General features: G+C 36.4%; 1 protein-coding gene across 1 annotated transcript in view; it reads right to left on the bottom strand.

Annotated features, from left to right (window-relative positions):
• FMN2 (formin 2) overlaps positions 1 to 17,070 on the bottom strand; it is a 169,288-nt gene that overhangs the window by 134,920 nt on the left and 17,298 nt on the right. Inside the window, exon 3 of the mRNA XM_054062984.1 lies at positions 446 to 612. Coding sequence (XP_053918959.1) covers positions 446 to 612 — 167 coding nt within the window. The remainder of the gene's footprint in view (positions 1 to 445; positions 613 to 17,070) is intronic.

Here is a 17,070-nt window from a genome sequence, read left to right as displayed (position 1 = left end):
ATTGTTTATCAAAGTCTTTTCAGTGAGAAAAAAATACCTAGCATAGGCATCCCATTTGGGTCCTGTAAAGTTTTGTGACATGCTGTTTTCTTTTGTTCCTTTAATTCATATTTTTGGTGAAGTAGCTATTGGATTGAGATGTTGATAGTCCCATAGAGCGCTTCAATTCAAAGAAGACGACTTAATGAAAACAACAGACAAGTAACAGTATAGAACACTAAGATAAGAGTTAAAAAAAGAAATCAAGTTATGGGAGAATCTTTTGAAACTTATGCTCACCTGGATACAAAATTGAACACACTTGAGCTCAGAAAAATAACTGGCCAGTCTCGTAAGGGCAGTTTTCATTGAAAGGACTAACACAAGCCTCTAAAGACTGATAAGCCATTGATAAATCGTCTCTCTCTCAGCAAAATAGACAAAAAGTAACCTTATCAGTACTTACATCAAATGTAGGTGTGCTTTGCTGCGCACTCCGATTACATGGTTCTCTGAAGCAGTCAGTGAATGGAAGCAAAAGACCCATTGCAATAATGCGAGAACACAGTTTTTCTGCTTCTTCTTGTGGTGCATTTTCCTGCTGGCTGAAGAGCTTTTCCAGCAGAGTTCGTCCTGCCAAGGTGATGAGAGAGATCAATAAGAATTTGTAGCTATCTACAGGACAAAGATCAATGCATTACAATGTATATTGAAAATGTCAACTACTAGAAGTAAAAACATGAAATAATTAAAAAAAAAATTCTTGAGAAAAGTATCTGATAGTAAGTCTTTACTATGAAATACTTCTAGATAATAATATGAGCTGCCTGATTAATTATTCAAGAAAATATACATTGTGTTAGCTGCACTGCAGAGTAGGAACAAAACCCATGAGATGATATTGTAGCGTAAATTTCCTATATGTTTATATTTTACAGTTGCCCCGATAGGGAAACTAAAATATTACCAAGAAATGAAGTAACTTTTTCCAAGGGTGTTACACAAAGTTAATATAGAATCAAGAATGAGTCCTTGTTTTTTTTGAATTATAAAATAATTATAGTCTCTAAGAAATTGTGCCCCAGTTTTTTTGAGAAATTCCCAATAAAAAACCCACAACAACAACAAATCCCTGACAACTGCTCTATTTAAAATCATATTTAATACAGCTCTAGAGTATTAGTGTGCTCCAAAGTCAAAAGTGGTGCCACAAGGAGCAATTCAGAGAAGTAAAACTTTTGAAGAGTGAGAAAAGCCTTGTTCCTATTACAGGGCCATGTTTCACAATCAAAGCATTTTCTCTGTTATATCACCAGAGCATGAGAGGAGGGCATTTGTCATAAAGTATATTACAGGAGACAATGCTACAGGTTTGGAAGACCTTTGTGTCGTGTGCAGTTAACCAGGAAGAGACTACAAAGCTTCATACACAGGCTTTAGTAAAATCTGTACTGTAGGAATATTGAATTGCTTAAGAGCCAAGATGTCAAGAGATGCCAAAGCTCAGACGTATGGGATATAAATGAATTTATGAAATAGATCTACCAGAAGAGAAAAGACAGACTAACAAAGTTAATTTTATGTTTCAGTATGAACTAGTTGTGAATACAATTTGTACATGAATCAGTTTCTATAACCCGTTATTTCCACACACTGACTGGAAACCAAAGATGTTTTCCAGAAAAAATATACTGCCTTGAAAAATCATTTTAGTGCCATACAAAGTAGCAACAATATTAACAACAACAATAATAATACTAATACAACTTTATAACATAAAAATGAAAGATTTCTGTTTGAAAGTTGATTTTATTCAAAATGTAAAATTTCCCAGGCTATTTAAACACTTTTTTTTTTAAACATCTGGATGCAATTTTAAAAGGATATGGTAAGTGACACACCACCCAAACCTTCTGTATTATTTTACGTTCACATGGCAATATAGCCTGAAATAAACAATACATTAAAATGTTAGAAGTTGTTCCATAGACTTTCCTCTCCACATCTAAAGATTTGATATTTCTGAATTATTAGTCCAAGTTTCCTAGCCTTTTATTAGACATAATACAATACATTCAAGGGAATAACCCAGAGGATAAACTTCTACGATACATGTTTTGTTATGTTTGTTGACTAGTTTGCCGCTGCTCCTTGGTTTCACTACATATAAGGTGACGATCATAATTGCTTATTCAACATATACCTCTATTTAGCTAAAGATACAGTTAGGTTGTTAAATATTCAAAGTCATCAATTAAGTGAATACAGGCTTCTCACTAGCTGATGTACATCGTTTTTTAACAATTTACTCATAGCTGCAGCAATGTAGAGCAATTCCCTACATGAAAAAAGGCAATGGTATGAAACCATGGAAATGAAACCCAAATAAGAAGCTATCTGCTCACACACTTTTTTGTGATTTGTTTTAGTATTTTTTTCTTCAGGTTTATAGTTGCCATGTTTAGTGCTGTTATAAGAGACCACTGAGAAAAACCACCTTAGCTACTGCCCTCTGACTGCAATAAATGGATTCTCCAACATAAAAATACTGAGGTTATGCTATATAAGCAAATTTTAGAAAAAAAATAGAAGTACAAGACTGGCATCACACTGGCACCCATAGCCCTGATAAGCAGCATCTCTGCTAGCATTTCTAGGGCAAAATTCATCATATTACTGTAGTATCACATCATATCACTGAGTTCAATACCACAGGAATTTGTCTAGTCAAATGACAGACTGCAAGTAATGAGGATGAATGGGAAGTCAATGCTTTATACATACATAAAATGCACAGGAGAAAAAGAAAAAAAAAATCCCATCAGAGGAAGAGCACTCTCCATATACACAAAAAAATAGGGCTATGCAAGAAAACCACAGATTTCTTCATGCTATATTAAATATTCAAATGTTATCCATGACTTTTGAATGTTATACTTGCTATATCTATTTATTTCTGGATGTTTCAGTAGTTAAACAATCTTGTCGCGTTTATAGAGCCTCCTGGACATGCAGAAGCAGAATAGCCTTCTCTGCCCCCCTCTCCACTTCCATTCTCCACTTTTACTTTAACCAAATCAACAGGTATAATAACTGTAAATGACAAAACAGAAAAGGAGGCCTTTTTTTTTCCCTTAATCCACCCATTCTTTTGCTGATCTTTTTGGTACTTCTTAGCTGTCTTCCTCAACATGAAATTCTTTGTTCAGAATCTAAGTTGCCACTTAGTTGCAGTTTAATTTGTATAGATGGTAATCAACTATCCTTGTCTAGTGTTTATTAACTATTGTCTAAACATAGCATTCAGACAATATAGAAGTAGTACATATGTAAAAAAAAGTCATAATGAACTTAATTTCTCTTACTGTACTCTGCATTACTTATGTAATTTTGTCCACCTGAACCTTTCTCTCCAGTGTATTAGCAGTTTTGGAATCAATCAGGCTGCCCAAGACCCCATCCAACCTGGCCTTGAACACCTCCAGGGATGGGGCAGCCACAACTTCCCTGGGCAATCTGTGCCAGTGCCTCACCACCCTCATAGTAAAGAAATTCTTTCTAATGCCTAGTCTAAATCTGCCCCTCTCCAGTTTATACCCATTCCCCCTCATCCTATCCCCACAAGCCTCTATGAATAGTCCCTCTCCAGCTTTCCTGCAGCCCCTTCAGGTACTGGAAGGTCACTATAAGATCTCTGAGCCTTCTCTTCTCCAGGCTGCACAGGCCCAACTCTCTCAGCCTGTCCTCACATGGAAGGTGCTCCAGCCCTCTGATCATCTTTGTAGCCCTCCTCTGGACCCGTTCCAACAGCTCCACATCCTTCTTATGTTGAGGATTCCAGAACTGGACACAAAACTCCAGATGAGATCTCACAAGAGAGGAATAGAGGGGCAGAATCACCTCCCTTGACCTGCTGGCCACGCTGCTTTTGATGCGGCCCAGGACATGGTTGGCCTTCTGGGCTGTAAGCGCACATTGCCGGCTCATGTCGAACTTCACATCAACCAGCAGCCCCAAACAGGGTAAGAAAAAATATTTAATTATATTAGCTCTACTTTTAAAATTAAAAGACTACATCATTTAACTCAAACAAATTAGTATCAGTATTAGTAATATGTCCTTTAAATCAAACATGTATTGAGTCAAAAAAATGAAGGTTCTCAACACAAAGGTAGTTGGATAAAGCTGTGCACAGCTTGTTTTGTTCCTTACAATTGCTATGGAGACCTGAAGACAAACACTGAAATCTGAATTACAGAAATACATTTTGCCAGTTCAGTTAACACGTTTTACCACACGCAAGCTGAAAAAAAGTTCAAGGCAGAAATAGCTTTACTGCAAACAGCTGTGAAAAAAAAAAACACCTCTGTATCAACAATAAACAGGTTATGTGTTTAAAGCACTTACTGGGCAATATATTTAGGACAGACCAGAAACCAGTTAAGCTACTCAAGTTTTGCACCTAATCAGCAATTTACCTGTGTCAGAACCACCTCTCCCCCACCCGTAAAACATAAAAAAACCAGACAAAGTTATAAAAATTCATATTTGCCTTAAAGAGGAATGAAGAGATAACCTCTACCAAAAGAGTGTCAATACTTGAGAATGTGACTCTCTTGTGTAGGTGTAGCAAAATTCCTCTTTAACACTGGAATTCACAGGCTTCTAACAACTTTTTTTTTTGGAAGCAAAAATGGTTTACCAGCATCATATGCTGCACTACATATGCTTGGAATTAATTTAAATTAAAATGACTTTGTGTCTATATGCATGAAATTGACTGTGCAATATTAATCCCTGAATCTATTTGTTAAACATCAAAACCAAAATCACAGCTATATTTAATGTGTAGACTAAATTCCAGTCAATTCCAAGTGCAAGATTTTGAGCTGCAATATTCCCTTTTTGGTTTATAAATGAACTGCAGCAATAATAGCTGTTTTCCTCGGATATCATTAATTACTGCAATAGGTGAAGATGGTTGCAAATAACCTGAAATAATTAAACTGTTAATGATTTCATACTTATTAAATGATCGGCTGATTTCTGTTTTACAGCAACTTTTCTTTCCAGAAGTCCCAGGTCATTAAGTTCCTGAAGCTTATTCTCACCTTTCCCCTATGTATGTGTTTGGTGAGCTCAAATCCATATTCCGAGGATCTTATCAAAACCCTTCAACATGTTGGATGACTATAAACTCATTGGTTACTTTTTAGGAGCTTAGAATGACATTAAATTACAGTAAGGGATAAAAAGACCTTCCCCCCCCCCCCAAGGGTTACACAATTAATTAACTAAAAGAATGAGAATATGAAATTAAGTTGGTAAATACCAGGTTTCCATGGAAATTTTGTGATACTTTTGCAGCCATGGTGCCATGGCTCAGCCTTGGTCTTCTCAGCTTCCAAATTCCACACTCTCCACCTCCAATGTTTTGCCAGTTCTTTCCATTCCCATGAAGTTAAAACACCACCGTCTTGTCACCTCCTGTATGACCTTACAGATCTTCATCCCATGCCTATGACCAACACTCACGTAACACTGTTCATCAAAACCAGCTCTGTACAACATTTAAGCTATTCAGTACAGAAAAAAAAAAATCATGTCCCAGTATGGTTTCCATTCATAACGTCTCCCTTTTTGAAAAAAAGCAGGTAGTTGTATTCTTGAATGATCATTTTCAACTTTAGATTTACTGCAACTACATTTACTCAAATGCAGGGTGGAGGGAGAAAGGAAGCCTAGTCCCACCAAATGGGATTCTAAACACATTATTTCATGTAATATTTTACAATGCTTTGTTATTAACAATTATATATTAGTTAATATGCATATAATAATTTAGTATAATAATCTCACTCAGTACTGGCCTGGCACAGCCACAGATTCTGCCTGGGCCTGGAGAGGTGCCTCTGTGTATATATTATGACTCCTTCCATATAACAGCAATTGCTACAGACCTTGGCTGTCAGTACTGATATTCTGAACAACCTTGTCTGTCATGACCTTGACTGTGAGTCGCTTTGGATGGAGACGTTGTCTATTTTAGAAAGAAGCACATTTGGTCTTTCTATTACAACTACTTTATATTCCATAGTAACCTTTTTTGTCCTCAAGCAGACGCTAAAAATAAGGATCTACACTCTTCCAAAATGCTGAAGCTTATACTGCTTCAGTAGAAGATCAGTTCTGAACGTCCTATTCAGAGTCACATCAAGGGTTAACTTGACTCATACAAGTAATGCTTACATCTTCAAAAGCTGAAATCAGCTTGCCTTCTTTTCCCCAGTTTACGGGGGTTTTTTTTCCACTTTAGTGAGAACAGAAATGCTCACACAGCAGAGAGCATAAGCTTTGAAGGCAAAAGTACCATAGGCCGCCTTCTATTTTGGACAGATAGTACAGGAAAAAAGGGAAAAGGAAGAAGATATGGACAAAATGGTGAATTTCCATTTCAAATACATTTTCTGCTAGCCTCACAAAATATAATGAGACAATTGCAGTCTTCTTGCGGTTTTTCACTTACAAAAGGATTCCAGATACAAACACAAGTCCATATTTTTTTTAAAAAGGGGGATAAAATAGGGAAAAATAAAAGCTGATTTTTATGACATTCCAAAGTTAGTAATATCTGCTGCCTCGCATGTGACTACATCATCTCTTCCTTCAATTTTTTTTTCTGTCTCCTTTTCTACATATACTAATATCGAGGTCGCAGCTAAGTATCTGGCAAAGCATGTGAACTGTGAAGCACCAAAAGTTCCCCAGAATGCTGGAAAAAGACACATATCCAAGAGACTGAGATACTGTCAAGATTTCCATACTTGTAGATGAGCTAGTAATTACAATTACATATAATCTCTTAAATACTTGCAGTACAAGTTTTACTTATCCATTTTATTTCCCCTAACTATACAGCAAAAGCCTACTGAATCGACCACACTGTAATTTTCACCTTTCTACTGTTTAATATACGCTTCTTTCCTAGGTCTCAAATATAAAAGCACTGAGTGACTTATATTTCACATATGAAATTAATACTTCAAGGATAAAAAGTACTAAATTTCTTTAATATATTCATTTTATGTCATAATATTTTCAAATTCCAAGTTTTTCAGCTAACTTGCACCAGTCAACCCAGACATAATTGCAACGCGTAACTGATGGGAAAAAAGACATTTCCAAATGTGCATGTGGAACCTGGGGAATAAAAGAGAACTGGAAATTGGTCTTACAGCCATTTCTTCTCTTCAACTAACAAAACCAAGTCCTTCATAAAAGCATATTAAATATACATTTACACTGAAAATGTAACTAATTAATTCAGTCTCTTGATTGCCTGAAGACTGACCTTGAAGATTATGCCAAATATTCCAGGATTAGAGACTTCATTTATTGTTCTTTGTCATTGCAGTCTTAATCCTCTGCTGATTTAGACTGGGAAACTGTTCCAGATCTCTCAACCCTCCAGGTTGGTTTTGCTGTTTCATTTTCAGTATGGGTTTTTTTGTGTGGTTTGTTTTTTTGGTGTTGTTGTTGTTGTTGTTTTTTTTTTTTTTAAGGGATTGAATTTTCATTGACAGATTCCTTCCAGAAACCATGTGACAGTTTTCTCACAGCCTGGTTATATAAAACATGGAAACTGCACCAAGCACAAGCCTGTACACACAACATGCTTTCACAACAAAAAAAAAAAAAGAACAAAAAAACCTAATCCTTACAGATAAATAGACACAAAATAAACTATGACCTAAGTCTAATTTCCAGGCAACATGAACCTTAAAATTACAAAGCTTGCCAAAGTCTAGGGTTATGGTACAAATTGTTGTAATTCTGTCATAAGACTATTTCCTTTTCTTCTTATTATCAGTGCAATAACTAATATCTGCATTCACTGCTTGTACACAAACATATATTTCTAAGGGGGGGGGAAGAGAGATATTATATTGATGCTTATATTGCATATGCATATTTATATTGCATTATATTTATATTTATATTGCATAATACTATATTATATATAATGTATATTACCTTAATTTATTCTTTATATATAAATATATCTCATATTTTAGTATTTAGAACATTACTGAAGTTAAGAATGTCTGGAAATGCTTGAGAAGGTTGTCCTTCCTTACAGAAACGATGTATCATTTTAAACTCTTGAAAAGCAGAAAGTCTGCCTAAACAAATGAATTAAGACATATATCAACACTACCTGCCCTAGTTCTCCCAGCTTTCTATGCCCATCTACACACAATTCAATGTAATTTCAAAGCTGGAAAAATATATTTATTAAATTCAAGTGAAGAATGGATTGATGGATTGATTGATTACATTCATAGACTCTTCAAACAACTAGAATAAAGCTATCAATTAGTAATTACATGTCAGTGTTGTACCCGATTATCACAGTAAACACCATGCATTATTTTTGCCATGCTGTCTGAATATCTAGACATCTCAATCTTCCTCACCTACATTGTCTCATTCTTTAGTATTCTTCCTGACTGCTGAAAATTGTACATGAAAATTCTTGACTACCTCTAAGTTACAGACACCCTTGTGCAACTCAAGCAAGTAATTTTTTCCCACCCCCCTTTACTTTAGCCTCATAGTTATCACTTATCATTTAAACAGATTCTGGATTGTGCAACAGAGCTTGAATAACCCTATCAATGAGATTTCAACTCACTCATCCAGAGCAAGCAATTACTGAAAGGGAATCACATAATGCTAACATCTTCAAGAGTTTGAGACATCCCTAAAAAAGCCAGGGAACACATAAATTCAGGCTGCCTTTTGGAAGGGAGGTCACAAACTGCCGCTGGCAAGAGAATTTTGCCATTTTGTACAAAAATTCAGATTAATTCCTTCCTACCACACTTGCATTGTCTAGAAAGAAGCTGTACTTAAGAAGTTAACAACATGATTTTATTGATCTTTGCTAAAAAACGATGCATTTTGTTCTGTTTTCTTTTACACTTTTATCATATACCCAATAGCTAATTATACCTTATCATTTCTTTCTTCAAGATTTTTTCCAAAGACTTACTAGTTGCTGCAGTCAAAATTATTAAAATTGTCTCAATCATTTGTAACAACAATATAGTACTTTTAGAAGTATTATCACTTTGCTGCCATTAGAGCTTCAAAACATATTAAAGGAGCTGTGATGGCCTGTGACAGTGCTTTAGGAATTCTTGCAGATTAGTAAGTCTCTGAAGCAATCTGTCTCCCTAACTTGAATGTTAGACTCCTTGAAATTTTGCTATCACAGTGACTAAGATTTTACACGTTTCCTCCCCAGTGAATTTTCCGATATGTGACATATGCGTAATAGGATATCTAAGCATAAGCTGAGACAAAATATTAAGCTATATTTTTTTTATCCCTACCTTTCACTCTATATGTCACATATAGAGTGAAACGTAAGCATATATCTTATATGTTACTAAGTACCTTTCAGAAACTGAAGTTTTAAAATACCCAACAGTTCCCCAACTATGATACAGCAGTAGTATATACAGTACGATATACCTTTCTAAGAGTATAAATAAGATGCACCTTTCCACAACATTATACGGCATATCTACTTTCACTTTGATTTTTCTTCAGGTTCTAATGCAGTATTATTACAGATTACACAGGTATATTGCTAAACCTTCTGTAATTATAGCAGTTAATGATAAAAGAGAATCTGTGTGTGTCTAGCAAATATTTTAGGCACCATATGCATCTTTGGCAACTTTGATATGGTGTTTTCCAGGTGCTTAGGTTCCTCTCAGCAAGCATTTAATGCTGCCCATCTTTACCCTTTTAGTTTCTGTGGTGATTTGCGATGTGAAAGTAGTATTCTGTGCCAGGTTCCCACAGACTGCTGGAAAGACAGTTATTTCTCTCTAGCTCTTTAAAGTAAGAAGCTCTTCTGGTATCTTTTTGGGCAGCTATTACTAACAGCATCTTTTGTCAGTCCAAACAGATACACACTTTTCTTTACAACTCAGTTTTGTACAACCTGTTTATTTCCAGTGGTTCTACATTTCATTTGACATTTAATGCAGTCTTGTCCATCTCTACCTTAGAAACATAACCAGGTACTTGCTCAATCAGCCACAGGTCACAAAACACTACTGAACTAAACTAGCAAGTCTCTGAAGTGGGAAACAAATTTTTTTCAGCATAGTTATTAGACCCCCAGTGTGCCTCAGCTTTCTTTCCTCTCCAGGACCTGCGCACCCAAGGTCTGACAGTCTCCTCCAACTTTAACAAGTGCTGACTTTTCAATATTTATCACAATATAAAAAAACTTTTCTTCTTTATACCTATGAATAAAAATTGGCAAGATGAAGAAAGGGGAAAAGTAGCAAATCAGAACTACATTTCAAGAAAAAACATATACATGAACACCTATATATTTGTGCAGATATGCTCTTCCAGACTTCCCCTGAATAAAATCTAAGCATGTCTCTCTTGCTGTAACTGGACCTTCATGTTCTTTCATTGCTGTAATCAAATATTTCCCTTAACTCTTTTTCAGCATACTGTATTGTCTTGACTCTTTGTATAACAAAACAAGTGTTCAGATAAACACCCTCTGCCAAAAAGGCAATGTTTTGGGTCAGTCTCGGTTTTTGGGTTTCTTTTATGAAAACTACCTTTTCCTCCATGACTGTTAGCATGTTAATGTTGTTAATTATAGTGTTATTGCAGAACTGACTTCTTCTGTACAGTGATTTTTTTCCTTATCCGTGCAAGGAACCGGTAAGGATACGAGATATTTTTCCCCTATAGCATACTACCTCTTGTGCATCTCTAAGGGACATCTAAGCCTGATCTCAGCATCAAATAAACTGTAGAATGCAAGCTGACTCCTGTAGTTAGTTACACAGTAAAGTTATCTATACTTCCTGCTGATTCAAATTCACACCAAATTCAATGCTCTGCTACTCCTGATAAATTTCTTACAGATCTTAATGTTAAAAAAATTAGTACTTTCACTGATAAATAAAAATGCCTCAATGATAAATCTTATTTGTGAGTAGGCTTTCCTGCCACTGTTTGGCTGCATATGTCAAGTCACATATGTCAAGATTAAATTCTCAAGCATTTTCTTTACTTCTTCTATATTTACATATTTCTATTTAATTTTATGTATATTAGGATTTACTTTTACAATTATGATGTTGTTTACGCACACATACACAGTCTCATGACCACTGCTTCTTACTCTTGCAGAATTGCTGACTTAATGGTTCTATCATCTATGCATCTACAGATAAAAGCAGCCATGGTCTTTATTTATCTTAGAATAAAGCAAGATTTTGGACTAGAAAACAATCCAGTTCCTATTCATGGTCAGAAAACCTAGGTATTTTCATCAATGTGAAGGAAACAATTTTGGACAGCAGTATAGTAATAAAAGGAGAAATAGTTACTTTGTACTCAAGGTAACACAGACCACCTCTTTTTTCCCCAGCTTCCTTTAGATGGGCTGCAACATATGAACTCAGGAAGTTGCTGCTGCTTATAGGAAATAACAGCATGACAGAGCTCCTGAACCCACTTTGCTGCCCTTTTTATAGCACTTAATGCAAGGCCAGTTGCTTTTCATTATCATATGAAGAGGCAGGAATGAGGCAATCTAATGTCAAGTTCTCACATCCTTCCACTGCCTTCTTTTCACAGTTTCCCACTGCTTCTGCCCTGTTCCCCTTGCATCAACTCATTTCATCCCTCAAAAAAAAATAAAAATTATATGCAGAAAAGTAAGTTTCCAGAAACTCTTCTATTCCACCTAGCTGCTAGAGAATGATGCTTTTAAACCTACCTAAAAATAATCAAAACCACAGTCATAGGAACACCTACAGATACACACTTCATCACCACTATTCCTTATGTAAGTTCAAATTTTGACAGGAGTAGTTTATAATGAATACACTCAGTCATATTCTGAGTTTGGTTAAACTACAGCACAAATAAAATATCTTGGGTAATCAGTATTTTTGCATTTTCTATCACTGTGATACACATCAGAACTTGATCCCTCACATCTCTAAAATATTCTTGGAGATGCTTTTCAATTCCAAGTTTATTTTTCTTTAGACACCACAGTACGGAAAAAAAAAAAATGAGGCCTGCTTCAACAAATAGAATTTTTTTCTGCAAAGAAAAGCCTATGCAGAGTTAGAGAAATATTGACATCTCCCCAGCTATTAAATACTATATAAATATTTTAAAACATAATAAAGCACAATCAGATCCAAGAAATATGTTCAAACAAATTCCACATAACTATTCCCACTGAACATTCCACTGCTCTTTTCACAGAATTGAAATCACTGAAGCACACAACGTCCTTCAATAACCAGGTCTAGCCAGATTCTATGCGTGATGCATATTATACTGGTACTGTGTCTCAAATCTAAGCAGAGCTGCATGGACCTCCAGCTATAAACTGTCCCTTTTCCTTTCCTACTTTGCATTCCACAAGGGACCAGCAGGCAACCAAGACAATACATTTCTATTCCAGATGCAACTCAGGCTGCCAGTCAGACCTCAGAATAGTGCTGCTGCTTAGAACGAGGTTGCCTGAGAGATGCAGCCACTCAATACCATGACCAAAACCTGCTACTCCCAATGAAGTTCTAGATAAAGATCAAAGCATTAATTGTGAGACCCCATCAAAATAACCCAGGAGCACTGCATTCCAGTGACATTACTCATGTTGCTTCGGAATATTCCCACGTTGCAGTGCTGGCATGGTAACATTAAAGCAACTTATCGGCACTCAGCAGTCTTTCAATAACAAACTGCAGCCGATTCTCAAACACATGTTACTGTAGTAGAAGCACAGTATTGCAGGCCCCCCTCGGTTTTTTTTTTCTCTGCACATTGACTACCCCCCAGGTTTTGGTTTCCTAGGCAAAAAGGGAAGGATCTTTCCCTTACAACCGCTTGCTAGCAACACTCACTGTAGCACATGATCCTGTATCACATGAAGGCTTGTGGCTGGGCAGCTCCTTCAATTAGAAGATGCTGCACTGCCCCACTATCTGATAAAAGAAACATTTGTTTTACTGCTAAAAAACATCATCAGTGAAACAGTAAGCCATAGTCTCCTCAGGATGCCAGTAGATACAAATCATAGAACAGTTTGGGTTGGAAGGGGCATTAAAGATCCTCCAGTTCCATCCTTGTCACCATGGGCAGGAACACCTTCTAGTAGACCAAGTTGCTCAAAGCTCCATTCAACCTGGCTTTGAATGCTTCCAGGGATGAGGCATCCATGACTTATCTGGACAATCTGTTCCAGTGACTCATCACCCTCAAAGAAAAATTTTTTTTCTTATATCTAATCTAAATCTACCTTCTTTCAGTTTAAATCCATCACTCGTTATCCTATCACTACATCCCTTGTAAAAAGTCCCTCTCCAGCTTTCTTATAGGCCCCCTTTAGATACTAGAAGGCTGCTAGAAGATCTCTCCGGGGCCTTCTATTTTCTAAGTAAACAACCTCAGCTCTCTCAGCCTGTCCTCTTATTGGAGGTGGTCCAGCCTTCTGATCATCTTTGTGGACTTTCTCTGATTTGCTCCAACAGGTCCTTTTTGTATTGGGGGCCCCAGAGCTGTATGCAGTACTCCAAGTGGGGTCTCATAAGAGTGGAGTAGAGGGGCAAGAATCACCTTCCTTGATCTGCTCGTCATACTTGTTTTGAAGGAGCCCAGAGTACAGGGGCTTTCTGGGCTGTGTGTGCATATTGCTGGCTCAGGTTTAGCTTCTCATTAGCCAACACCCCAAAGTCCTTTGCAGCAGGGCTGCTCTCAATTCCTTCATTCCCTAGCCTGTGTTGATACTAGTGAGTCCCCTTATCCAGGTGCAGGGTTCTTGCATTTGGCCTTATCAAACTTCATGAGAGTCATACAAGCCCAACTCTCTAGCCTGACCAGGTCCCTCTGGATGGAATGCCTTACTCCAGCTTGTCAACTGCATTACTTAGCTTAGTGTTGTCAGCTAACTTGGTGACACTGCAGTCAATCCCACTGTCCATCTCATCAACAGAGCTGTTAAATAGTGCCAGTCCCAATAACAACCTCCGAAGAACACCAGTCATCACTGTTCTTGACTTGGACATTGGGACATTGATCACAATACTATGAGAGTGACCATCCAGCCAACTGGTCCATCTGTCAAATCCACATCTCAAATTTAGATACAACAATGTTGTGTGGGACAGTGAATCATCACATGACTCAGAATGAAAAAAAGACCTTGAAAAAGTATCTAAATAGATCTACTTCACATCACTGAAACAAACTTTCAACCTGTTTTTCCAAGTTTTCACATACCTATCTATACTAAGACCATTGTATATGCCTGCAGAAGTGAGATAAAGCAGACTTTGACAGAAGGAGGACAGCACTCAACGGAAATCAGAAAGTGGCCCTGAGCACACAAACATAGAACTGACTTCAGTTTTTTCTTATGGTAACCAGGATATTTTGTTTGTCTTCTGTTTACAGCTAGAGCAGGACAAATACAAAACCCTGAAGAGAAATTTAAAGATAAATGATCTGTTTGAAAGAGATTCATGCAGCAAGGGTGTTTCAGCCAGCCAACAGAGATTAGAAAGAGCATTAGAAAGAAATAGAACTACTGTTGCTTTGACTCTGTCTGGGCCAAGTTTAATTACCATCTGGGGCGGCTAATGGGACCCTTACATTCATTTTATGTAACAGACACCCTTTCTTGCTCCTCTGCAATTACTGCACCTCAAATTAATGCTAGGATAAAATCCTTTTCATTAAATCTATCTATTAGCTCTTCCATTTCAGGTATGTTAATACTCTCTTAATGTTAATGTAAATCTTTCATTGCCACATATCAAAGTGACAGTACCAACCCTAATCGTTCAGTTTCAGCTCTTGCCCTCCTGGGGTCACAACATAAAAGCCATGGCTCCACTGTGCGTCAGGTAATCTAGAACTTGTAATTACTGCCACTGCAATTTCAAATACAGCTGTCCTCATAATAAAAGAAATACAGCCTATGCCTGAATTACAAAATGCCCATAAATTTGTCCACACCACATTCTTAGTCAATGCATCAAATCTGAAGTAACATATTTTACCTCTTTTTATTATAAAGCAAGATTAAAATATACAATGTCTCTACCATTCCAATTCTCAGCTTCCACCTGCATTTTACACTAAAACAGCCTTAGAAGAATTCATATGGATGGCTGTGAAAATGAAATGGCACAGAGCCAATCCACGATATAGTGCAAAAGTAGGCCAGTCATCTGCATAGAACCTGCTGTCACTAAAATCAATGACTAAAGTGTTGTGGAATATTTTATTTGATTCTAGTCAGAAATGCAGAACAATACTATAGGCACTGCAAAGCAAGATGAGATTTAATCTCTAGGCAAGAAGCTGATTTTTAATTTTTTTTTTTTAAGGACAGAAATGAGCTACTACAAGGAATGTGATTTCTAAAAGCCTGATGGTAATCCCTGAACTGATGCACCTCATGCATGCAATTAAAACACATTTTTCAAAACCAGTATTCAAATTACTAGGAAATTATTTCTGTAATTGTTGCGATGCAGACTGGTTTAAATGAAGACGCATTTCTGCTCTTACATCAATGATAGCTAATCTGTGGGAATATTAATGTTGTTTAATTTCCCATTTTCATGCACACTAGTTATTTTTATATTCTTGATAATTTTTGGCTTGTAAACATATTTTTTTAAAGTACAAAGAATGATTAAAAAGAGATGAAGTGTTAACATGTCATTTCCAGTTCCCTCATTTCAAGCTTTTTTGCATGGACTGAAAGGTATAATTGTCCTCTGCCTATAAAGACAGCTGGTATGTACATGCAAATGAAGGTCACCGTAATTTCCATAAGAGACAGAACTACTGTTGCTTTGGATATTGATCCCTACACAAAAACAGTCTAAAGTGTTGGTGGGAAAACACGATAAAACAAAAATTACTAATAAGTAACTTCATAAGGAAATGTGAAGTCCGCTTCCTGGGAAACAGTTCTCTGAAAAGTAATTCCACGTTCTTGAAGTTTGCCACACAATTTATTTCTATCATAGCACCATCATAAAGAAGAACAACTAATTACTGATAATGAAATTTAAAGCTCAGCTCTCTGAGCTTAGAAGCTGTCAAATATTGATAGCAAAAAACCTGCACTTTTTGTGTGCTATAAATCTGAAAGTAGTGAACACCTCAAGTTGTAAAACTTTGCATGGGGATATCTGAAATTAAAGATAAGAAAAAAGTGGAAGCTATTTAAAACACACCAAGAAGATTCATCTTACTTCAGAGGAGCCTGGTCACCTTCAGAGGGGGCTAGCATTTTGTGTTAAAAATTTGAATACTAATTTTCAAGACTGAAATTCGGGATGTCTGTGCAAGACCACTAAAGAGTGAAAGTACTCTTGTGATTTGAATCTGGAAAATAATGCTAATGCTTTACCCAAGTATTTCAAACTCCTGGAGTTGGCAACCACTAATTTTAATCTCTATTTCCAGACAAGTTCAATCACCACTATTACTATTATGTCAAGCAGGGTACAATATGAATAAAGAAAGCAACTATGACTGTAAATGATTACAAATTATATATTTTTTTTAAATCTACAGTATAAAACAAGATAGTCCTTTTATGCAAAACAGTTGTTGATGGCTTAACTGTTTTCTTACATATGATTTTTAGATCATGTCATTGCTCCCTTCAAAAATCATAGTTTTGTTTAGTTTTCTTAAAAGCATAAAAAAAAATTCACTGTATTTTTTGCAAACAGCTCCAATATATATGCGATTACTGTGTTTGCATATCTAGAGCCGACTTCCACTCAAACCTGATTATAGATTCAACTGTTTTCATCTTGCAACACCTGCTTGTAGGGCACATTCTGTATTCTCTTAGTTCTACAGTTTTCTGAAACGTAAATGGAACACTTTGTGGAGTTTCGTCTGTATGCACACCGCCTATGTGGCAGAGGCCTTCTCTATTTTTGAATACATTATCTTTATACAAAAACTTCAGATAAGGGAAGAGAAAGGAGG

This window comes from Cuculus canorus, chromosome 3 (assembly GCF_017976375.1).
Source record: "Cuculus canorus isolate bCucCan1 chromosome 3, bCucCan1.pri, whole genome shotgun sequence".
NCBI classification, from domain to species: Eukaryota; Metazoa; Chordata; class Aves; order Cuculiformes; family Cuculidae; genus Cuculus; species Cuculus canorus.
This window is presented reverse-complemented; position numbering and strand designations above follow the sequence as displayed.